Below are 25,221 nucleotides of genomic sequence, written 5' to 3' on the forward strand. Positions count from 1 at the left end.
CCAACCCGGGGAGGTGGGTGGGACGCAAGAATATCTGCCTGCTGTCCCTGGATAACACCTGTTACGGTAAGTAACTGTGCTTTATCCCAGGACAAGCAGGCAGCATATTCTTGACTGATGGGTGACCTCTAAGCTAACAAAAAGAGGGATGGAGGGAAGGTTGGCCATTAGGAAAACAAATTTTGCAAAACAGATTGGCCGAAATGTCCATCCCGTCTGGAGAAAGCATCCAGACAATAATGAGATGTAAAAGTATGGACTGAGGACCACGTAGCAGCTTTGCAGATTTCCTCAATGGGTGTGGAACGGAGGAAAGCTACAGATGCTGCCATAGCTCTAATTCTATGTGCCGTGACAGAACCTTCCAGTGTCAGTCCGGACTGAGCATAGCAGAATGAAATGCACGCAGCAAGCCAATTAGATAGCGTACGTTTAGAAACAGGACGTCCCAATTTATTCGGATCAAAGGACAAAAAAAGTTGGGGAGATGATCTGTGGGGCTTAGTACGGTCTAAATAGTAAGCTAAAGCCCGCTTACAGTCCAAAGTATGGAGAGCCTGTTCCCCGGAATGAGAGTGAGGTTTAGGGAAAAAAACAAGTAGTACAATAGATTGGTTGAGATGGAACTCAGAAACAACCTTAGGGAGAAACTTTGGATGTGTACGTAGAACCACCTTGACGTGATGAAAGACAGTGAAAGGTGGATCAGAAACTAGTGCATGTAGCTCACTGACCCTCCTGGCAGAGGTGAGAGCAATAAGAAAAAGTACCTTCCAAGTGAGGAACTTGAAAGAGGCAGTAGCCAAGGGTTCAAATGGAGGCTTCATCAAGGCGGAGAGAACCACGTTCAGATCCCAGATCACCGGAGGCGCTTTGAGAGGTGGTTTCAGATTGAAAAGACCTCGCATGAATCTGGAGACCAGGGGATGAGCTGAAAGGAGTTTCCCCTGGACTGGCTCATGAAAAGCCGTAATGGCACTGAGATGAACTCTGATGGAAGTAGACTTGAGACCAGAAGTAGATAGAGAAAGCAGATAATCCAATAGAGGTTCCACAGCAAGAGACCTGGGGTCATGATGATGTAGGAGACACCAAGAAGAAAACCTCGTCCACTTTTGATGGTAACATTGTAGAGTGGCTGGTTTCCTGGAGGCGTCCAGGATGGAGCGAACAGGCTGAGATAACAAAGAATCAGTTGAAGTCAGCCCGAGAGATACCAAGCTGTCAGGTGTAGCGATTGCAGGTTGGGATGGAGGAGGGTTTCCTGATCTTGTGTAAGCAGAGATGGAAACAGAGGAAGTAGAAATGGATCCCTGGAACTGAGTTGAAGTAGAAGGGAGAACCAATGCTGTCTGGGCCACCGTGGTGCAATCAGGATCATGGTGGCTCGTTCCCTCTTTAGTTTGAACAAGGTCCGAAGCATGAGAGGCAGAGGAGGGAAAGCATAAAGGAACAGATTGGACCAATCCAGAAGAAACGCATCCGCTGACAGACGGTGAGGAGAGTAAAGTCTGAAGCAGAATTGGGGCAACTGATGATTGTGAGGAGCTGCAAAAAGGTCCACCTGAGGAGTGCCCCATTGTGCAAAGATGGACTGTAGAGTCGATGGGTTGAGAGTCCATTCGTGGGGTTGGAGAACTCTGCTGAGCTTGTCCGCTAAGTAGTTCTGTTCTCCCTGAATATAAATCGCTTTCAGGAATAGGCGGCGCGAGGATGCCCAAGACCAGATTCTCTGGGCTTCCTGGCATAAGAGGCGAGAGCCCGTTCCCCCTTGCTTGTTGATGTAGTACATAGCCACCTGGTTGTCTGTGCAAATTAGAAGGACTTGAGGAAATAGAAGGTGTTGGAAGGCCTTGAGGGCATAGAACATTGCCCTGAGTTCCAGGAAATTGATGTGATGCTTCTTTTCCTGAGGAGTCCAAAGGCCCTGAGTTTGGAACTCGTTCAGATGAGCTCCCCATGCATAAGGGGAGGCGTCGGTGGTGATGATCAGATGATGAGGAGGCAGATGGAACAGAAGGCCCCTGGAGAGATTTGAGGATATCAACCACCATTGCAGAGACTGACGAAGAGACGATGTCACAGATATGTGTCGTGAGCAAGAGTCTGTCGCTTGAGACCACTGGAGAGCCAGGGTCCATTGAGGAGTGCGTAGGTGAAGCCGTGCCAGGGGTGTTACATGAACTGTGGAGGCCATGTGACCTAAGAGAATCATCATCTGCTTTGCAGAAATGGAGTGCTGGGACAGCACCTGCTGACAGAGCGATTGGAGGTTGTGAAGACGGTTGTCCGGCAAGAAGGCTCTCATCTGGACCGTGTCCAGTACCGCTCCAATGAATTGAAGTCTCTGCGTAGGAAGAAGGTGAGACTTGGGTAGATTGATTTCGAACCCCAGTAGTTGTAGAAAAAAGATGGTTTGGTTGGTGGCCAGGAGAACAGTCTGAGATGAAATGGCCTTGATTAACCAATCGTCCAGGTAGGGAAAAACCTGAAGGTGGTGGGAGCGCAGAAATGCTGCCACCACTACCAGACATTTTGTGAACACTCTTGGAGAGGAGGCAAGACCGAAGGGGAGCACTCTGTATTGATAATGACAGTGATTGATCATGAAGCGAAGGTACTGTCTGGAGGCCGGATGAATTGGAATGTGAGTGTAGGCCTCCTTGAGATCGAGAGAGCATAGCCAGTCGTTGTGATCGAGGAGAGGATAAAGCGTAGCTAGAGATAGCATCTTGAATTTTTCTTTGACCAAACATTTGTTGAGATCTCGCAGATCTAGAATTGGTCTGAGGTCTCCAGTTTTCTTGGGGACTAGAAAATACCGGGAGTAGAATCCTTGCCCTCTTTGGTCCAGAGGAACTTCCTCTATGGCGTTTAGAAGCAGGAGGGACTGAACCTCCTGACAAAGGAGGGCAGATTGAGGAGTGTGCAAAGCAGACTCTTTTGGTAGACTTGGGCCCGGAAGGGTGTGAAAGTTGAGAGAGTAGCCGTGGCGGATGATGTTGAGGACCCACTGGTCCGAAGTGATAACTTCCCACCGGCTGAGAAAGAAAGACAGTCGTCCTCCTATCGGTTGAGGGAGGAGAGGAGATGGTTGAACGCTGGCTATGCCCTCGAGGATCAAGTCAAAAGGGCTGAGTCGATTTTTGTGGAGGAGGCTGCTTAGCTGGTTGTTGCTGCTGAGGTCTAGGTGTTTGCCGCTGCTGTTGACGCTGCCTCCTAGGTTGCTGAGTGGAAGGCTGCAAGGGGCGAGCCACAAAACGCCGCTGGTAGGCCGTTTGCTGTCTGAATGGCCGTGAAGGTGGAGGTTTCTTCTTGGTCTTAAGAAGGGTATCCCAGCGGGTTTCATGAGCCGAGAGCTTCTGGGTCGTTGAGTCCATAGAATCTCCGAACAGCTCATCCCCTAAACATGGGGCATTAGCCAACCGGTCTTGATGATTAACATCAAGCTCAGAGACTCTGAGCCAAGCCAAACGGCGCATGGCTACAGAAATGGCTGTTGCTCTAGAGGTAAGCTCAAAAGTGTCATATATAGACCTTACCATGAATTTCCTGAGCTGGAAAAGAGCTGAAGAGCACTGATGGAAAGCTTCACGATTCCCCACAGGAAGGTACTGCTCAAAGGAAGCCATGGTGGTAAGGAGATGCTTTAAATAAAACGAAAAATGAAAAGCATAGTTACCAGAACGATTAGCAAGCATCGCATTCTGGTAAAGTCGCTTACCAAATTTGTCCATGGCTTTACCCTCTCTGCCAGGAGGGACAGAGGCATAGACACTAGCTCCTAAGGACTTCTTGAGGGTGGATTCTACAAGGAGAGACTCATGAGAGAGCTGTGGTTTATCAAAACCAGGAATAGGGATGACTTTATAAAGGGAATCCAATTTGCGAGGGGCTCCCGGGATGGTAAGAGGAGTCTCCAGATTCTTGTAAAAGGTCTCCCTCAGGATGTCATGTAAAGGGAGTTTCAAGAATTCCTTTGGAGGCTGGTCAAAATCAAGAGCGTCCAAAAAAGCTTTGGACTTTTTAGACTCAGCCTCCAAAGGAATGGAAAGAGATTCACACATATCTCTTAAAAAAGAAGAGAAAGAGGTGGAATCAGGTTTGGAGGAAATATCCTGCAGAACAGGCTCGTCCTCCTCTGATGAACACTCCCCTTCTGACTGAAGAGGTTCTTCAGAGTCGCCCCACAGATCAGGGTCTTGAACATGGGGACCACGGTCCCGAGACTCAGGGGTGGATGGTTCTCGGTGTCGGGACTTCTGTACAGACTTACCCGACCTCACCGACGCGGTACCGGGCGATGTTATCGGTCGCACCGGAGCCGATGTCTGTACCGATTGGTGATGAGACCTAGGCTCCGGTGCGAGGACAGGCATCGATGCCGATGAGGTCAAGCGTACCGGTACCGAAGGAGTGGATGGTGACAATACTGGCTGTTCCACGATCGGTACCGGTTGCTCAGTGGGGACCGATACCGGAGGGCTCGGTGTCAGGAGAGCTGGAAGGAGTTGTTTGAGCTGTTCCTTCAGCTGTACCTGCAAGATGGCCGCAATGCGATCATCAAGGGAGGGCACCGGTACCGCTTTTTTCTTCTGCGGTACCTGCGGTGCCGCTCGACGCCCCGGAGATGAGGAGCCCGATGTCGAGGGACTCACCTCAATAGGGGCGGAGCGCTTCCGCTGGCGCCTCACGGTCGGCAGGATTGGACTCTCTGCAATGGAGACCGGAGGACGTTCCAGCGGGGAAGGCTTCTTAGCCGGCTTACCTGCATGCTGCGACGCCGACGCGGTATCGCGTGGCGTCGATGAGGTGGGTGCCGACGAAACAGGTACCGAAACCGGCGCCGAAGACGCGGGGTCGGACATGTCGGTGCCGAAAAGCAGTCTCTGCTGTATCTCTCGATTTTTGAGAGTCCGCTTTTTCAAAGTGGCACAGCGGGTGCAGGTAGAGGCCTGATGTTCTGGACCCAGACACTGAAGGCACCAGTTGTGCGGGTCTGTAAGGGAAATAGGCCGTGCACACCGCTGGCACTTCTTGAACCCGGGCTGGGGGGGCATGAACGTAAAAACGGCTTCTGCCAAATCGAAGGCCGAGGCCTCGATGATGGCAGTAGGCCCCGCCGGGTCAAATCAAGAAACTTGACAAAAACAAGAGAAATTATTATTTTTTTTTTTTTTAAAGAAAGAAAAACGGAAGGGCAAAAAGAACCCGAAAAAGTTTACGCGAGTGGGAAGGCGAATGAAAAAATATTTCAACAGCCGTTGAAAATGCGACTTCTTAGCTCCGCGGAAACTAAGAAACTGAGGGACCGCGCGTCGGGGTCGGGCGGGAAGGCACTCGCGCATGCGCGGTGCGGTCTCTAGAACTTTCCAAGTTCTTAGAGTGCAATCACTCTAAAAGTGTCCGTACCGGGGCTCCGTCGGTGCCGTCACCCATCAGTCAAGAATATGCTGCCTGCTTGTCCTGGGATAAAGTGGTTCTCTGTAGCAGATCTAAGGCTGGGTAATGCCCATTAATGCAGGTTTCCTTTCCTTAACAAAAGGAATAGTTTAATGAGAGTGCTTGGATTCCACAGCCATCGCGATGACAATTCTATACATAAACATGTTTTTGTAAATCAGTCGTTTACTCTGGATTTGTATAAAAGTATGCCTGTAATTTCACAATACTTTCTGCTCTTATCTGGAGTTGGGGAAGGACCAGGGTTAGGCAACAGATTACATAACAAGCATACAGTTTGTGTTTTTGCAAACTGACTGCCAACAAGAGCTTGTTCAATCTTGCTTGTAGCTATTTGCCCACTTTCTTCCCAGCTATGGCCTTAAGATTTACACCTGTGACCTTTAATGAAGGAGGAAAAGGCAAATAACAGACGGCTTGAGAGACTGGAAACAAAGTCTTCTCTTCCTTAAAATGGTCTGTATTTGAGCACAATTTATGCCCAAAACATATAAGCTCCTAATCAAAACCCTGATAAGGAAGAAAAGGTAAGTCTACTGAAAAATACCTACAATAAAAAATATTTGCTACTTTTTCTAACTCAATAATTGTTGACTAAGCCAGTCTATCCAGTAACTGGTGGCACCTCCATGAACAGAAATAGCTTCAAGTAAATATTGTCTGTAACTATATAGGTCATTCTCTTACCTTGCTTTTAAGGGCTTCTAATTCATTCATCCTTACAAAACCATTGGAGGGCTTTCTTGAATGGACATAACACTTCAGAAGGGCCTGGGACAAAATTTCTTCAACTATTCTGTAATGGATTTACGCCTCTGGGGCTATTTTCTTGCTGTATTTTCCACTTTGGACAGAAGGAAAGCCTGACCAGCTCTGGTATTTTTACTAAGGGCAAGGTATGGCTCACAGGTAGAGCAGCTTCCTCTGCACCCAGAGGCTGTGAGATCAAATCCCAGTGCTGCTCCTTGTGACCCAGGCAAAGTCACTTAATGCTCCAGTGTCCACTGCTTTGAAATGCCAAAGCCACAAACAGGAGTAATACAAGTCCCTATTCCCTTCTGGTAATGAACAAAGAACCCCCACATGATGATGGCTTCCTGACCACACCTTGACACCTTTGTAAGGTAGCATTTGCTCTCCACAGAATAGCCTTACTGGGTCAGACCAATGATCCATCTAGACCAATAGCCCATCTGCAGAGGCCAATCCAGGGCACGCAGTGGCTTCCCCCCATGTCTGTCTCAATAACAGAGTATGGGCTTTTCCTCCAGGAAATTGTCCATACCTTTTTAAAAACCAGCTACGTTAACCGCTTGTACCACAACCTCTGCCAACACATGCCAGAGCTTAACTATTCTCTGAGTGAAAAAGTATTTCCTTGCAACTTCATTGAGTGTCCCCTGGTTTTTGATGGACTTGGACCTGTTCTAGACTTCAATCCTATCTCCCCTCAGCCGTTTCTTTTCCAAGCTGAAGAGCTCAAACCTTTTTAGTCTTTCCTCATACGAGAGGCGTTCCATCCCCTTTATCATCTTCCTTGAACCTTTTCTAGTTCTGTTATATTTTTTTTGAGATAAGGTGACCAGAACTGAATTCCATACTTAAGGTACTTAGATTGTAAGCATCTCAGTGCTTGGCTACAGTAGCATTTGATAACACAAGCTATTCTCACCGCATGGCAGCAGAATTGACCCCATTATACTTGGACAGTTTTGCTAATATTCTGGCCTTGTTGGCATGAAGTTTCTAAGAGATTTATTGCAACTTTTGGAAAAAGAAAAACAACCCCCACACTAGGATTTTGCTAATGATCAATGAATGGTTCAATGTTTTTGATGACTTTTTGCTGAAATTACAAACCAAAATTATAACATTTATAAAGCCAAGCTGATGTATTATGAACTTTGTATTTTTTTGAATTACCATCTCCCACTGTACAAAGGGCCCTTTAAAATGTTATTAAATGAATAGGTTTATATATTTTAAAAAACATTTTTGCTTGTCACATTTTCTTTACTCTATAGTTAAAATAGCCTGACGCATTGAAGTAGATATGGGTGTTCATTTTCAAAGCACTTAGTCACAAATGGAACATGATCTCTTCCTGCCCCCTGCCTTTCACAACACCTCCTTGGGAACTATAGCCAGCACAATTCTGGTCTGTCAACCAGGAGAAACTCGAAGGTAGTCAACTAGACTCAAAAGTTAAAAAAAAAACCAAGACTGAGATCCTAACCTGGCTTAGTAGTGAAATTCATTATGGTCAAGGTCTGCAAAAAATTAACCCAGCTGATGACATTTCCCTAGCAAAAGTTCATAACTTAAGTTTCAAAAAGTCTTCAGTTGTTACTTTGTAAGCTTGATTACAAACATAATTATACTTTTGTTCCTGCTAAAAATCTCTTTATTACAAGTTTTCAGTTACAGAAGGCTCTTGTAGTACTAGTGAAATATAGACAGTGTTTGATTACTAACCATCTCTTCAAGTCTTGGGATTGCTTTGGGCTGCTGTGGAACCAGATAGAATTTAAGGCTCATTGATGTGTCAAATATTACATTTTGAATGCAACAGATTTCCATTCTCTTGCTGGGTGAACATCAAGGTAGAGATATTTTTAAGTCCTGCATTTTACCTTCAGAAAGGTTAAAGTTCATAGAGAGCATATAATCTTTGTTTTCTATATTTGTGTTTTACAGTCCCCTCAGTGCCAGAAAAAGAAATGCACAGGTTGCCAGAAATTCAGTCAGTCCTAGGAAATAGCTCTGTAGCAGGACTTTTAAGACAGAACATCATTCCTAAAATTTGGTAAAAGATGTGCATGACTACGATGTCCACTGCTCTACCTGCTTCTTTTGTGCTCACACCAGGAAGGGGTTATCCAGCACAGCCACCCCTGCTGCTACCCCACCATCTGCATATTGCACAGCCTTGGTCCTCAGAAGGTGGCCCACTTGTTCATTCAGCAGTAAATTCTTCCCATGCCTATAGAGATATACAAAAGCATACAGGATACCAGTGAGGAAGACCATTTAGACCAGTGGTTCCCAACCCTGTCCTGGAGGACCACCAGCCAGTCAGGTTTTCCAGATGGCCCTAATGAATATGCATGGAGCAGATTTGCATGCCTTTCACCTTCATTATATGCAGATCTCTCTCATGCATATTCATTAAGGCTGAAAACCCGACTGGCTGGTGGTCCTCCAGGACAGGGTTGGGAAACACCAACATAGACAATCCCCTATACCTCGTGTGTTATCTATCAGTGATCCTCAACCCTGTCCTGGAGGACCACCAGGCCAGTCGGGATTTCAGGATAGCCCTAATGAATATGCATGAGCGAGATCTGCATACAATGGAGGTGCCAGGCATGCAAATCTGCTCCATGCATATTCATTAGGGCTATCCTGAAAACCCAACTGGCTTGGTGGTCCTCCAGGACAGGGTTGGGGACCACTGTTGTATATTGTATATTCATTGTGGTTTTCAGGATATCCACAATGAAGATACTTTATGCAAATCTCCGTCATGCATAGTCATTGAGGATTTCCTGTAAACGAGACTGGCTGATGTGTCTCTCTCAAGGACTGGGTTGAGAACCGCTGTCCTATAGGGTTTGTATTTTAAGAGCTCAATATTCAGAAGGGTTTAACCAGGCAGGAGCCTCGCCTGATGAGTTTAGTTTAGGCTGAGCATCAATATCAAAGCAGTACTTAACCAGCCAGTGCACCTGAATATCAGTTCTACTGGGCCTATTCAAAAATCAGGCAGTGGAAAGAGAGTCTGGGGAAGGACCTGGCACTTATATAACTGATCCCGATCCCTTACCCTGCCCCATTCACCTAAACCAGGGATCTCAAAGTCCCTCCTTGAGGGCCGCAATCCAGTCGGGTTTTCAGGATTTCCCCAATGAATATGCATTGAAAGCAGTGCATGCACATAGATCTCATGCATATTCATTGGGGAAATCCTGAAAACCCGACTGGATTGCAGCCCTCAAAGAGGGACTTGAGACCCCTGACCTAAACCATTCTCCCCAGGTGGGCCTCTTCCTCCCCCCCCCACAGCGACCCTCTAGTCACCTCTGGGACTTACATAGAGCAAGGGTGGGCAACCCCGATCCCCAAAGGCCACAACCCAGTCATGTTTTCAAGATTTCCAGAATGAATAGACATGAGATCTATTTGCATACAATGGAAGTAGTACATGCAAATCAATCTCATGCCTATTCAATGTGGAAATCTTGAAAACCCAACCGGGTTGTGGCCCTCAAAGACTGCCCTTAACCTAGAGGCAAAACCTGGTAGTCTAATGGGACAAGGCCAAAGCAGTCCCCTTCTATACCTCGCCCTTCTGCTCCCAACCATCTGACTCTGCATTTAAAATGGTGGTGCAAGAGCAGTCTCTTTCTGGATCCCTCCCCTCTGTTCTCACCCCAGCCCATAGAATTTGGGTCCGAGTGCCACTGGCTGAATACTGAACAGTAAATTCTTAAGCAATTTCTTACCTGACATAGACTCCAAAAATACCCAGTTCAGAAATGCACTCTAATAACTGAAGAGCACCACCAGCTTTCAGTAAGTAATTCTTCACAGGCTGGGGACAGATCTTATCCATCAAGATATAGGAGCTGCGTTCTTCGGAGCTTCCCACCTTCTCAAGAACCTTTTTAATTTCTTCACCATAGATATTGTTTCCTGAGAATGTACAGAAAGATAGTTGTTGAGCTGATCGCAGGGGAGGCCTTCGGGGGGAAGCAATGCCGGTTCTCGTGGGGGGGGGGGGGTACGCATCAAAGCGAGTTTCCATTATTTCCGCTTTGATAAACGAGCATTTTGGATTACAAGCATGCTCCTGGAACGGATTTTATGCTTGTAATCCAAGGTACCACTGTACTTTAGGAAGAGAACTTAAGACTAACCATACTGGGTCAGACCAATGTTCCATCTAGCCCAGTTTCCTGTAGTAGCCAATCCAGGTCACAAGTACCTGGCAGAAACCCAAAGAATAGCAACATTCCAGAATCTCAAAGAATAAGTAAGATTCCGGAACCCAAAATAGTACCAACATTCCATGTGGAATCCCCTAAAGTAGCAACATTCCAGAATCTTAAAGAGTAAGCAAGATTCCATGGCAAACAGTAGCTTCCCCTATGTCTGTCTCAATAGCATAAGAATAGCCATAATGGTCCATCTAGCCCAGTATCCTGTTTCCACAGTGGCCAATCCAGGTCAAGTACCTGGCAGAAACCCAAATAAATTCATGCAGATTTGGGGAAAAGCAGGGCAATCTCCAATACGTGTGTTGATAAGAGAGAATGTGTATGAAGTAATAATGCGGTGGTATTTCATGCCAGTCAGACTAAAGGCAATGGGGCTCATTTTCAAGAAAGACAGACGTCCAAAAGACAGCATAAACTAGAACTTGGACATCTTTCTGGTTGTTTTGTCTCCAGTGCATCTAAATCTTACAGGAGCATGTGAGAGGATTAGGACAGACTTAGCACTTGGAAGTTTCACAGCAATAATCAAATGTTTTACAAAACATCCAGGGCACCATTTGGATGTTTTGGGCTAGACCGTTTTTTTTTTTTAAACAAGGGCCAAAAAGGTATCCAAACTGACCAGATGACCACTAGAAGGATGAAAATATGGTCCCCACACTCCCCAGTGGTTACTGACCCCCTTCCTACCCTCCAAATATCTACATGAAATATCTACATGAAATAATACTGGAATGTTGTCTCAATGACAGCTACAGATACTATGGCCAGTCCTAGCAGAGCTGCAAGCAGGTTTCTGGAGTAGCCTGGTGGGTGGTGAAATAGACTGCAACAAAGGGGACCCAGGCCCATATGGCACCCTGACTACTACACTTCTGTTGGAAAGTGTGAGCCCATCAAAGGGGACGTCTGCAGGGGTGGTAAGACAGGTGGCTACAGTAGGTTTTGGGGGAGTTTGGAGGGTTCACCCATGGCTAGCCCAGATGATACTCGAGGCCCCCACTTACCTTGCCTTCAGAAAACTACTAAAAACTTACCTATTCAGCAAACACGACCCTTAATATTCCATTCACCCCACATAACACTTGCCCCACCCCTGCCCCCTTCCTCCTTCACCAGACCCTCCCTTCCCCACTCTCTACTTCCCTTATCTAGTTCGATCAAACCTGCAATTTCTGTTATATTGTTGTAAATCTTCCCCTCATTGCAGACAGTTGTAAATCGCTGTAATTTCACTGCTGACTGCTGTAAATCGTTGTAATTTATCGTAAATCTGCTTGTAATTTGCTGTAAATCTGCTTCTAATTTTGTTGTAAATCTGCTTGTCAATGCAGATCATTTGCTAATTGATGTAAACTGCCTAGAACTCACTGGGTATGGCGGTATGTAAGAATAAAGAATAATAATAATATAATGTATGGGGTTATGGTGAGATGTGTTACAGGGAAATACTTTTAAAACTAAGAGGAAATTTTTTTTCATTCGGAGAAGAGTTAAGCTCTGGAACGCCATCTGATAAAAGCAGATGGCGTAGCTGGTTTTAAGAAAGGGTTGGACAATTTCCTGGAGGAAAAGTCCATAGTCTGTTATTGAGAAAGACATGCGGGGTAGCCACTGCTTGCCCTGGTCAGTAGCATGGAATGCTGCTACTTTTTGGGATTCTGGAATCTTTTTACTCTTTGGGATTCTGCGTGGAATGTTGCTACTATTGGACGTTTCCAGAATCTTGCTAATCTTTGAGATTGGAATGTTGCTACTCTGGGTTTTGGCCAGGTACTAGAGACCTGGATTGGCCACTGTGAGAACAAGCTATTAGGCTTAAATAGACCATTGGTCTGACCGAATAAGGCTATTCTTATGCATCCTTAATGTGAAGTTCACAGCAATGCCCACTAGGCATTGCTCTGCTCTGCTGGCATGTCTATGTGGCCAGTGCATTAAAAATGCTGGCCCCCTCCTACATGCAAATGGCTTGTTTTGGACACACTTTTCTGATAATGGCAAAAAAATTAGATGACTAACTGGACATCTTGCGGGTTCGAAAATGGTTTTCTTCTCTGCCTGACATTTGGACATTTTGTGGGGCAAGTCTAAAGTCAGACTTAGACATCCTGTCGAAAAATGCCTCTCAATGTATCTTGGTATTTCAGATAGAGAACAAGGGCACATTCTTGCACATTTGTTGGCCCAAGTCCAGGGCATAACAGTTCTGGTCAAATGGATTAAGGGAAATGGAGGTCGGGATGGAGATACGTGTGTTGAGAGAACCAAAAACATGGTTGTTGAGATTGGGACTCGAGTGTTTGTTGTACAGTGAGTGTCTGGTAGAGCTTTAGAAATAATAAAGAGTAGTAGTAGACTGGGGAATAAGTAAGATGTTAAATGGCAGAGAAAATTGCAAAGGATGCATTTCGAAAAGTAATCAAGTCAAAGTTGTTTGACAAATTTATTACCTAAATGAGGACATTACTGGTAACTAAAATTTTATACTGAATTTTTTAGGAAAATTGCTGTATTTCAATTAATTGTATTTTGCTGATTGTCCAGCCTTCTTCTGTGTAAGCCGCCTAGAAATTGTTTGATTATGGCGGTATAAAAGAATAAAGTTATGTTATGTTAGGATTGTATTGGCAGCTACTACATGAAAATAGGAGCAAAATGGAAACAAGTAGCCGGACCTGCTAAACATGATGGGAAAAGAGATTAAGCACATTGAGGGAATTAGAAAAACAAACTTATAGATAAACATTAGAAACATAGAAAGACGGCAGAAAAGGGCCATAGCCTATCAAGTCTGCCCCCTGGCTTTACCCTCCTAGAGATCCCACATGTATATCCCATTTACTTTTAAATCTAGCACACTGCTGGTCTCAATCACCTGTAGTGGAAGTTCATTCCAACGATCGACCACCCTTTCGGTGAAGAATGGCTATAATCAAGTGGGGTGTTGGGGTGGGGGGAGTGGGAGAAAGGAGGTGGGAGAATAATGCTAGCAAAATTTGATGTGAATAGAGGGTGCACACCAAGTAAGGAGAAATTAGGTTCTTACCTGCTAATTTACTTTCTTTTAGCTTCTCCAGACCAGTAGAGGTTAACTTTACGATTGGGTATATATCTAATCATGACCAGCAGGTGGAGACTGAAAACAAAACTTTGGGACAGTATATCCTAGCCCCTCCTCTCTATTTCCCTCAGTCTGCCGAATAGCCAAGCAGAACCAAGAACTGGAAAACAACAGAGAGAAAAAACAATACTCCGAAAGGAGTAACAAATAACATACCCAAAAATGCTGTTGGAAAATGCAGAGGAGAAATTCCCGAAGGAAGAAGGTCCCCACAGCTCGCCAGCTAAGCCAGCCGAGCCACAGCCGCTGTTCTTCAATTCTCCCCGGCCCTAGAAAAATACTAGAACCCGCAGCAAAAACCAAAAACTGCCCCGCGCAACAGCCCCAACAACAACAACAACAGACAGGGTGGGGACCTCTACTGGTCTGGAGAAGCTAAAAGAAAGTAAATTAGCAGGTAAGAACCTAATTTCTCCTTCTTTAGCACTCTCCAGACCAGTAGAGGTTAACTTTACGATTGGGACGTACCAAAGCAGTCCCTCTCACGGGCGGGACCCCCAAAGGGCCGATACCAGAACACGCTCACCGAACACCGCGTCCCGACGCGCCTGAACATCTACCCGATAATGCCGAACAAATGAATGCAAGGAGGACCAAACCGCAGCCTTACAAATATCCACCGGAGGCACGAGCGACGACTCAGCCCAAGAAGCCGCCTGACCCCTAGTGGAATGAGCCTTGAGAAACTCCGGAACCGGCTTCTGACTCAGAAGATAAGCGGAAGCAATCATCTCCTTGATCCAGCGCGCAATAGTAGCCTTAGAAGCGCCAGCCCCCCGACGAGGACCCGCCAGAAGCACAAAGAGATGATCGGAGCTCCGAAAATCCCGGGTCCGCTGCACATAAGCATGGAGGACCCGACCGACATCCAACTTGCGCAGCTGTCGTTGCTCAGAAGAACCCTCCCGACTACCCAAGACCGGGAGGACCACCGATTGATTGACATGAAAAGGAGAAACTACCTTCGGCAGAAAGGAAGGAACAGGCCGCAAAACAACCCGCTCCTTCGAAAACTCCAGGAAGGGAGCCCTACAAGAGAAAGCCTGTAGCTCAGACACCCGTCTAGCGGAAGTAATGGCCACCAAAAAGACCGACTTCAGCGTAAGGTCCTTCAACGAACAGCCATCCAACGGCTCGAAAGGAGGGCGCACTAGAACAGAGAGAACCAGATTGAGATCCCAAGAGGGAATCGAGGGCCTTATGGGAGGCCTGATCAACTTGGCCGCCCTAAGAAAGCGAATCACATCAGGAATGGCTGACAAACGCTGACCTGTCACCAGCCCCCGAAAAGCCGACAGGGCCGCCAGATGAACCCGAAGAGAAGACCAGGCCAGGCCCCTATCCAGGCCATCCTGCAAAAACTCTAGAATGTTAGGCAGAGAAGCGCGAAAGGAGACCACTCCCCGCGCTCGGCACCATTCCTCAAAAAGACGCCAAACCCGTACATAAGCCCGAGAGGTAGAAAGCCTCCGGGACCCCAAAAGTGTAGAGATCACCTTGTCGGAATATCCCTTCTTACTCAGGCGGCCCCCTTTCAAGAGCCAAGCCGTAAGACAAAAGGGAGACGGGTCGAACATGGGAATGGGACCCTGCGTCAGAAGATCGCACCCGAGAGGCAGAGGAAGAGGATCCGCCACCAGATGCCTCACCAGATCCGCATACCACGGACGACGAGGCCAATCCGGAGCCACCAAGACCACCAGCCCCGGATGGCGAACAATGCGAAGCAGTACTCTGCCCACTAATGGCCAAGGAGGGAACACATACAACAGCCCCTCCGTTGGCCACGGTTGGACCAGAGCATCCAGACCCTCGGCCAGACCGTCCCTGCGACGACTGAAGAAGCGGGGTACTTTGGCGTTGCCACTTGTAGCCATCAGATCCATCAGGGGCTGCCCCCAAGCACGCACTAGCAACTGAAACGCCTCGGCGCCGAGACACCACTCTCCCGGATCCAAGAAGTGACGACTGAGGAAGTCCGCCTGAACGTTTTCTACCCCGGCAATGTGAGAGGCCGAGAGGTCCAGAAGATGCGACTCCGCCCAAACCATGAGCCGAGCCGCCTCCTGCGCCACCAGAGTGCTCTTGGTGCCCCCCTGACGATTGACATAAGCCACCGCCGTGGCATTGTCCGACAGGACTCTGACCGACTTGCCCAACAAAAGGGAGTGGAAAGCCAACAGCGCCAGCCGGACCGCCCTGGTCTCCAACACGTTGATCGACCAGGAGGCCTCCTCCGTGGACCAGGTTCCCTGAGCTGAGTGACCCAGGCACTGGGCCCCCCAACCCAGGAGACTCGCATCCGTAAGGAGCACCGTCCACTGCGGAAGATCCAGACCCACCCCCTGAACTAGGTGAGGGGTCCGGAGCCACCAACGCAGACTGCAGCGCGCCAAGCCTCGCAGGGGAACCGGAACATCCATCCCGTGCCTCTGGGGAGACCACCTCCGGAGCAGAGCATACTGGAGAGGACGCATGTGGGCCCGCGCCCACCTCACCACGTCCAGGGACGCCGCCATCGACCCCAGGACCTGGAGGAAATCTCGCGCCCGAGGACACCGGGACGCCAAAAGCAGGCGAATCTGAGACTGCAATTTGCTCACCCGGGCCTCTGGGAGGAAGACCCTCCCCAAGGAGGTGTCGAACAGCACCCCGAGGTACTCCAGACGCTGAGCCGGAACCAACCGACTCTTGGAAAGGTTGACCACCCAGCCCAGCGACCGGAGAAACTCCACCACCCGAGCCGTAACCCGGGAGCTTTCCTGCAACGACTTGGCCCGAATTAACCAGTCGTCCAGGTAGGGGTGTACCAGGATGCCCTCCGACCGCAAGGCTGCCGCGACGACCACCATCACCTTGGTGAACGTCCGGGGAGCCGTGGCCAGCCCAAAGGGAAGCGCACAGAACTGATAGTGCCGACCCAAGATCGCAAAGCGCAGGAAACGCTGATGAGAGGCCCGAATGGGAACATGCAAGTAGGCCTCCGTCAGATCGAGAGAAGTGAGAAACTCCCCCGGCTGAACCGCCAGAATGACCGACCGCAGAGTTTCCATACGGAAAGAGGGAATCTTGAGAGCCCTGTTGACCCCTTTCAAATCGAGGATGGGCCGAAAAGTCCCCTCCTTCTTGGGCACCACAAAGTAAATGGAGTACCTGCCCGTGCCCCACTCCGGGGGGGGCACTGGAACTACTGCCCTGAGATCTAGCAAGCGCTGAAGGGTCTGGCGAAACGCCAGCGTCTTCCCGGGAGTCTGACATGGAGAAGCGAGGAAAAAATCCGGCCGAGAGCGGGCGAACTCCAGGGCATAACCGTCCCGCACCACCTCCAGGACCCACTGATCGGACGTGATCTCGGCCCATTTGGGAAAAAAGTCGCGCAGCCGGGCCCCCACCGGAACCAAGGGGGGCGCCGGCAAGGCGTCATTGTGCAGGACGGGAAGCGGGGGAACCGGCGGAGGGATTCCCTGCCCCCCGACGGGCCCCCCCGAAAGGGCTGCATGCGCTGGAAGAACCGACCCCGGGAAAACCCCGGAGACTGGAAAGAAGCAGCCCCACGCCCAGGGCGATACTTGCGAAATTCCCGCAAACGCCCCCGGGCCGCACCACCCCGAGACGCCGGGCGGGCACGGTCCTCCGGCAAACGGGGAACTTTCGAGTCCGACAGAGTCTGAATCAACTTATCTAAGTCCTCTCCAAATAAAAACGACCCCCGAAAGGGAAATTTAGTAAGCTTAGCTTTGGACGCAGCATCCGCCGCCCAAGCGCGCAGCCACAACACACGCCTTGCGGCCACGCCAAAAGCCATGGACTTAGCCGAGATCCGCACCAAGTCATACAGAGCATCCGAGAGGAATGAGGCAGCCATCTCAATCTTCGCTACCTCCTGATCCACCAGAGACCAGTCGTCAGACTCTCGATCCAAGACCCGCTCCGCCCACCGAAACACGGCGCGAGCGACCAGTCCCCCACAAATAGCCGCCTGGACCCCAAAGGCAGAGACTTGAAAATTTTGCTTAAGAATGGTCTCCAATTTGCGCTCCTCAGAGTCCCGCAAGGCAGAACCGCCCTCAACAGGCACGGTATGCCGCTTGGAAATAGCCGAGACCACCGCATCCACGACTGGCGAAGCTAACGTAGCCCGATCCCCTTCAGGAATGGGATACAGGCGAGCCATGCTGCGCGCCAGCCGAAACGGCGTCTCCGGCGTTTTCCACTGCTCAAGAATAATATCCCGAATATCCTGATGCATAGGAAAAGAGCGGGAAACGGAACGGATCCCTCGTAACAGAGGGTCCCCCACACGCGGAGTCTCCGGCGGCGCGTCCTCAAAACGCAAAGCCGAAGAAACCTGTTGAATAAGGTCAGGCAGCTCATCTCTCTGAAAAAGGCGCACCACGGACGCCTCGTCACTGGAGAACGGGAAACCCGACAACCCGCCGCCAGCTTCCGTCCCCTCCAGAGGGTCCTGGAATTCCTCAGAAGGGTCCAGGTCCTCCTCCAGACCGACACGTTCCTCCGACCACAAATCCTCGTCCCACGACACCCGTGGACGCTTGGACAAGAGAGGCGGCGGAGGGGACGTCACGTCAGACGAGAGAGGCAAAGCCGCAGGGAGCGCGGAGGAAACCCCACCCCCCGAGACCCCCTGGGCGCAACCGGGACCCCCAGCCGCCTGAAAATAGGCTTTGCATAATGAAAAGAAAAAATCAGGGGAAAAACCCCCCGAGGGTCCCAAGGGACTCCCTGCCACAGCAGGGGACCCAGCAGAAACCTGCCCCTGCTTAGCCAAAACAGGGGGAAGGTCACCTGAGGTGGAAGACAAAATGGAGGGGCCAGACAGAGAAGATGGCGTCTTTCCCGCCAAAACAGCTCCCTCCATAGCCTGCAGCGGCTGAGAGACCTGAATAGTCTCAGCCGCTAAAACAGGCAAGCCGGCATCAGCTGTCAAAATATCAGCTGAGAGGGAATCCTCTACAACCCGACCGTCGGCGGCTCGGGGAATCCCTCCGTGGGCGGACGGAGAAGACCGGGCTTCTCCACCGTTCCCTGCCGACTCGCGAGGCACCATCGGCGGGGAGCTCTGGGCGCCTGCAGCCGCTGCCGACGGAGCTCCTCCACCGCACCGGCCTGAACACCGCTTGCACAGGCCGGCCGCGAGTGCCTCGCGTCTGGAGCACAATGAGCACTTTTTCCCTTTAGAAGTGCTCATTGCTCCATACGCGACCTAGCTGTAAAAAAGTGCCGGTTAGTTGAAAAAATACAGTAAAATACAGTTTTCTTAAAGGGATACAACCCTCCAGACCAGCACTACCTCAGGATTTATTTTTTTTTTTTTTTTTTTTTTTTTACAGAACAGACTCCACAGGCTCTCGAAGCAATATGCCTTGCTTGATTTAGGGGGCAAGGCTTACTGCTGAGGCTCCTCTAAAAAAATATGGGGAGGTGGAGGAAGTGGGGGGAGGGACCCCGCTCGTGACCCGCCGGGTTTGACACCCCCGAGGTCGGACGAACCCCCAAACAGAGTCCGTCCAAGCTCCGTCCGGCTAAAAACAGGGACAATAAACCCCTAAACAAATTCCAACAGCCCTACCAAGGGAGATGGGTACAGATCACTCAACACCTGCTGGAGACTGAAAGAAGACTGAGGGAAATAGAGAGGAGGGGCTAGGATATACTGTCCCAAAGTTTTGTTTTCAGTCTCCACCTGCTGGTCATGATTAGATATATACCCAATCGTAAAGTTAACCTCTACTGGTCTGGAGAGTGCTAAAGAAGGGGGGATTTTTGATATGTTGAAGGGGGACATTTAGGGGAGGTTTTGTATGATAGTTACAATCCATGAAGCTTTTATGTAAACTAAATGAGGACGGATTTGGGGAATAAAAATTATGGATACAAAAAACATATTTGAAAAACTTGAATGGAGAAACATTAAGCAAAAAGGTACAGACCTCCACCCTCCCGCTGAGGCTTCAGCACGAATCTCTCTGGGGCAGCAATGGCCATGGCGGCAGTCTCGTCTCCCTCCTCACCCTATCAAGGGAAACACAGCATTAGAGACTTCAGTATTCTTCCTCTCTCATAAATCTCCATCGCACATCTACATAAGCATGGCAGAGAGGTGATAAAGGAAAGTACTGGGACAGACCTAAAATCCCATCAAGTGCACCATCCCATTTCCTACCGTGGCCAATCCAGGTCAGGCACCCAGCAGGATTCTAAAAGCGTAAACAGATTCCAAGCTGCTTATCCCAGTAGTGAATTTCCCCCAAGTCCACCTTAATAACGGCTTATGGACTTTTTTTTTCCAGCGGCAAAAATGCAGCAACGTATAACTCTATTTATTTATGACTATAGTCAATTTTCTTCTGCTGTCTATCATGATCAGTGATATTTTTAGTACTACTGTATTCACTATTTTTCTATAAGGTCAGACTTGAATGATATGATCTTCCATAGGCCTTTGCTGACATTGGCAAGGCCAGCAAGCCAAGGTAGGGCTGACACCCACCTTTTGGTCAACCCTTAAATGTCTCTTTACTATAAATATTGTAGTTCCTTCCCCTTTCCTTAAATTTTTTTTTAGTTAGTTTAATAATGGATATGCGAGTCTATCTAATATAATAAAGCCCTAAGCGCGCATGCGCACTCCCACCTGCGTGCTCCTGTTTTCCGTGAGCTGTAGGGACCCGCAGGTAGGAATGCGCATGCGCACGGCAGCGCGGAGCCTGTTGGCCGCGGCGGCTCTTGCCTTCTGAAGGATAAAGCCAAGTACGTTGCCGCCACCTCCGTCCGGAGAAGACGTAGTCAACCCATCCAGCTGATATCCGCGACAGAGCATAGTAGTATTGGTAAGTGGGCGATTTTCCCGTGCAGCACTCTATACATGCTGCTTCAGGGCCTTCTGCCCTGATTTGCTGGCAAGTAGAAGGCTCCGAAGCAGCACTGTGTAGAGTACTGCAGATGCTGCTGGAATTGGAAGGTTAGTCGGGACCGCGGGAAGGGAAGGGGGGTTAGGGGAAACACTGCTGTTGCAAAGGGAAGTGGTGTGGGGGGGGAGGGAAATGGAGGGGGAGGGAATGCTGCTGTGGCTGCTGCACAGGGAAGTGGTGGGAGAGAAATACTGCTGCCTAGGAGGCAGGGAGAGAGACAGATAGATAGAAAGAAAAGAAGAAAGACGCAGGGAGAGACACAGAAAGACAGACAGACAAAGGGGGCCAGGGAGAGAGACAGACAGCGGGAGGGAGAGACAGAAATAAAGACACACAGACATATATTCTAGCACCCGTTAATGTAACGGGCTAAAATACTAGTTGTATGTATACAATCATGTCCCCTGCTTTTATTGATGTACATCACTTAGAAATGCTGATAAGCGTTAAAATCAAATTTTCAATAAAACTTGAAGTCACTTAACCCTCCACTGCCTCAGATACTAAGATTGTGAAGCCCATTAGGGACAGAAAAAAGTACCAGCATATAATATATGTAAGCTGTTTTGGCTGTACCCACAAAAAGGCAGTGTAACAAGACCTTTATTTCTGTTCAAGTAGGTGCCTAGAAATTAAAACTAATTTTAGGTACCAATTTTCTTTTAAAATAAAATCATCAACTTTATCTGGTCACATCTAAAAAAAAACCCTGCATATGGTTCCCAAGCCCAGGTGTGACGAATGAAAAGCACACAGAAGCCATGTGAATCTGAACAGCTTCGACAAACAGAAGCAGAAGATTAATAATAATTTATTTTTATATACCACCTAACCAGCATACAATATAATAATAGCATCAACATTAAGAACATAGGTACTTACTAGGTCAAGGGAAAAGAGGCCTGCAAATGTTTTTTGCATTCGAGCAACAGCCTCGGGATTCGTGGGCAAGAACCTCTCCAAAGTTCCTGGTCTGCTCAACTCTTGTTGCACCTTTTTGGTTCCAACCAGCTGGGTGGCGATGTCCGGACATTTCACAGCTTGAGACTGTTCCATCATCAATCGTGCATCCCAGCCCTAGCATGGAAAACAAACACCACAGCATTAACGTAAATTGTGCCTCACACCGCTCTGGCGCAAAGCATAACACCGAGATCAGTTCCCTCATACAGAGGCTGAAAATGAAACCAGCAGGAATAGCTGCTTGGAACCTTTTGGCGTCCCTGGGCCGCATTGGCTGAAAAAAATTTTCTGGGGCCGTGCAAACGCTGCAGCAAGACAGAGGAGGGAGCCGGCAAGACAGTAAACACCCGGGGGCAGCAGAGGAAAACACTGCATCGACCGGGGCCGCACAAAATACTTCACGGGGCCGCATGCGGCCCTCTGGCCACAGATTGGACACCCCTGGTCTAAACAATCAAGATGCCAGGGTAGTGGTTAAAGTTAGAGGGGATGGTTAAACTGCTGGTTAGGGTGATGAGCAGAGGGGAGTAGGGTTATGAGTTGAAGGCTGTCTCAGAAAGGTGGATTTTCAGCCTACTTTTGAACAAGGGAAGGAGAGTGGTGGACGGACTCGGGTAGTTTATTCCTGGCATATGGGGCAGTGAGATGAAAGGAATGAAGCCTGGAATTGAAAGTGGAAGAGAAGGGTACAGATGAAAAAAGCAATTTGTCTGAGGAATGGAGTTCTCAGAGAGGTGTATAAGGAGAGAAGAGAGGAGAGATATTGAGGGGCAGCAGAATTAAAACACTTGTAGGTTAGTAATAGGAGTTTGAACTGTATGTGAAGGCGAACAGGGAGCCTGTGAAGTGATTTGAGGAGAGGGGCAAGATGAGTGTAGTAGAAGATAAGTTGTGCAGCAGAGATTTGTACAGATTGCAGGGGGGGGGGGAGGCAGTTCAGGGGGAAACCTGTTAGAAGCAGATTGCAGAGGTCTAAGCTTTTTTAAAATGTATTTACCTGAAATGACAAAATACATTTCAGCTGAAAATTCTTTTACTTCCTAAGCAGTCCAAATTGATCCCTATAATATTAGTACAATTACACCTTCAAATCAACATGCAAAATCCTGTAACATTCATTCTCAGCCCTAGTATGAGTGGATCGCATTATGCATAAAATAAGCAGTCTAATGGCCCTGCGTGAATGTTTTTCACGGCTGCAGAAGTTGCTAGAGCTGCATTATCTTGTAGGTTACCACTTTGAAAAAGCTGTTGATAATTATGAGGCGAGACATGGGCTGTTTGAGAAATATGTCAAGCCAAACTCCTAATGCAACCAATTATCCTCACTCCATCACCAGACTCCAAATGTTACAACCAAGAACTTCCTTGTAATCGTCTGGATATGACCAGAATCTCTTCCTTTTGTAATCCGCCTAGAACCGCAAGGTATTGGCAGAATAAAAGAAACTAATGCAATGTAATGCGATACAACCTTTGATCTTTCAAGACCAGAACAATGTTTGTACCTCTGTAAATGGCATCTATATGACTCTAAGAACAATCATAAGAACATAAGAAGCGCCATCTCCAGATCAGACCTTCGGTCCATCAAGTCCAGTGATCCGCACATGCGGAGGCCCTGCCTGGTATATACCAGGTGTAATTTTAGTCACCCATATCCCTCTATACCTCTCGTAAGGAGATGTGCATCCAGTTTGCTTTTGCATCCTAGGATGGTCGATTCCGCAATAACCTCCTCTGGGAGGGCATTCCAGGTGTCCACCACTCTCTGCGTGAAGCAGAACTTCCTGATATTTGTCCTGAACCTGTCCCCCCTTAGCTTCATTCCGTGTCCTCTTGTACATGTCAAATTGGACATTGTAAATAATTTTTTCTGCTCTATTTGTCGATTCCTTTCAATATTTTGAAGGTCTCGATCATATCCCCTCGCAGTCTCCTTTTCTCAAGGGAGAACAATCCCAGTCTCTTCAGTCGATCCTCGTATTCCAGTTTCTCCATACCCTTTACTAGCTTCGTTGCTCGTCTCTGCACCCTCTCCAGCAGTTTTATATCCTTCTTTAGGTTGGGAGACCAATGTTGGACGCAGTATTCCAAGTGGGGTCTGACCATTGCTCTATAAAGCGGCATTATGACCCTCTCTGATCTACTCGTGATTCCCCTCTTTATCATGCCCAACATTCTATTTGCTTTCTTTGCTGCCGCCATACATTGTGCTGACGGTTTCAGGGTCCTATCTATCAGTACCCCCAGGTCCTTTTCTTGTTCGCTCTTACACAGAGTTGCACCTGACTTCTATACTCTTATTCCTTATTCTTACTGCCTAAATGCATTACTTTGCATTTCTCCACATTGAACTTCATCTGCCATTTCTCTGCCCATTTCTCTAACTGACACAAGTCGCTCTGGAGTACCTCGCTATCCTCCTGCGATCTGATTGCCCAGCATAGCTTTGTGTCATCAGAACCCATAAATAAGAGAATGACACAGGGACAAATTCCTGTAAGCTTTGCCTTAACCGCTCAAGCCTCAAACACTTATGATTTTAAAGTGTTTGAAGCTTGTGCAGATGAGGACGGAGCTTAGGCATTGGTGGAATGAGACATTATGACATCACAATCTGAGCTCTAGAATGTTGCTACTTAGGCTTTTAAAGTGTTTGAGGCTTGTGCAGATGAGGATGGAGCTTAGGCATTGGTGGAATGAGACATTATGACATCACAATCTGAGCTCTAGAATGTTGCTACTTAGGCTTTTAAAGTGTTTGAGGCTTGTGCAGATGAGGACGGAGCTTAGGCATTGGTGGAATGAGACATTATGACATCACAATCTGAGCTCTAGAATGTTGCTACTTAGCATTTTAAAGTATTTGAGGCTTGTGCAGATGAGGACGGAGCTTGCAGGGACAGGAAAAGAACTCGCAGGGATGGATGGGAAAATGAGTTCCCGCAGGGACGGGGAAAAATTTGTCCCCGTGTCATTCTCTACCCATAAATCTGTTAGGAAAAAAGGGATATCGCCCAGTTCTGTTAACCCTACAGAATGCTCTGAAGAATCTGACCTCTGGAAAAGCATCCCCTACTTATCTAAGCCAACTGGGGACTATTAATCACTTATTTCAATTAGTAAAAGTAAGGGGAAAAAACAAAAGAAATTGAGAAATAACTGGAAAATAGAGAGAAAACAGCTTCACAGTTTTCTGTAATGTGCTGAAGCAGCAGGGGTGGGGAAGTTCATTTGAGTTTCCATGAAGAATTTCCCGGAACCACTCCTGGCTGTTCTGCTTCCTGGGATAAAAATTCATCTGCTAAGGCATGAAAAAAGTTAGGTTCAGATGTGTTCCCTGCAATATAGGCACCTAGTTGTGACTTAAAAAGCAGAATTTAAGCATCTTCAGAAATAGGTGTATTCTTCTCTCCGGAATAGGTGATCATTTCCATATGAGGCCTTAAGAGGTCAGGACTATGACAGAAACAAGCGGGGGAATATACCACAAAAGCTATATGTTTCCTAGTAAGAGGATGGCAAGAAGAAACAAGCAAGAAAAGGCAGTGAATGATGGGAAAGACTGAAGAGGAGGTACATGAAGTTTCCTGCTAGGAATCGAATGGATAAGAGTAAGGAGAAGGACCTAGACAATGATTCATTCATAAAGTCAGACTGAAATCAGAAATTTCCCAAAAGCTGAATGGAGAGGAGTAAGCAGAGGTCCGTATGAAGCCACTCAGGTGCAAAGCAT

General features: G+C 48.0%; 1 protein-coding gene across 3 annotated transcripts in view; it reads right to left on the reverse strand.

The window, feature by feature from the left end:
- Positions 1-7,036: 7,036 nt before the first annotated feature.
- The window catches only part of GSS (glutathione synthetase), a 49,450-nt gene continuing 31,265 nt past the window's right edge, over positions 7,037-25,221 (reverse strand). For all 3 annotated transcript variants that reach the window (XM_033963814.1, XM_033963813.1, XM_033963815.1), the window contains 4 exons: positions 21,402-21,596; positions 19,539-19,620; positions 9,969-10,158; positions 7,037-8,446 (listed from right to left, as the gene is read on the reverse strand). In XM_033963814.1, the coding sequence (XP_033819705.1) occupies positions 8,323-8,446; positions 9,969-10,158; positions 19,539-19,620; positions 21,402-21,596 (591 nt within the window). In that variant the 3' untranslated portion in view covers positions 7,037-8,322. The remainder of the gene's footprint in view (positions 8,447-9,968; positions 10,159-19,538; positions 19,621-21,401; positions 21,597-25,221) is intronic.

The sequence above is a fragment of the Geotrypetes seraphini genome, chromosome 11, assembly GCF_902459505.1.
Source record: "Geotrypetes seraphini chromosome 11, aGeoSer1.1, whole genome shotgun sequence".
NCBI classification, from domain to species: Eukaryota; Metazoa; Chordata; class Amphibia; order Gymnophiona; family Dermophiidae; genus Geotrypetes; species Geotrypetes seraphini.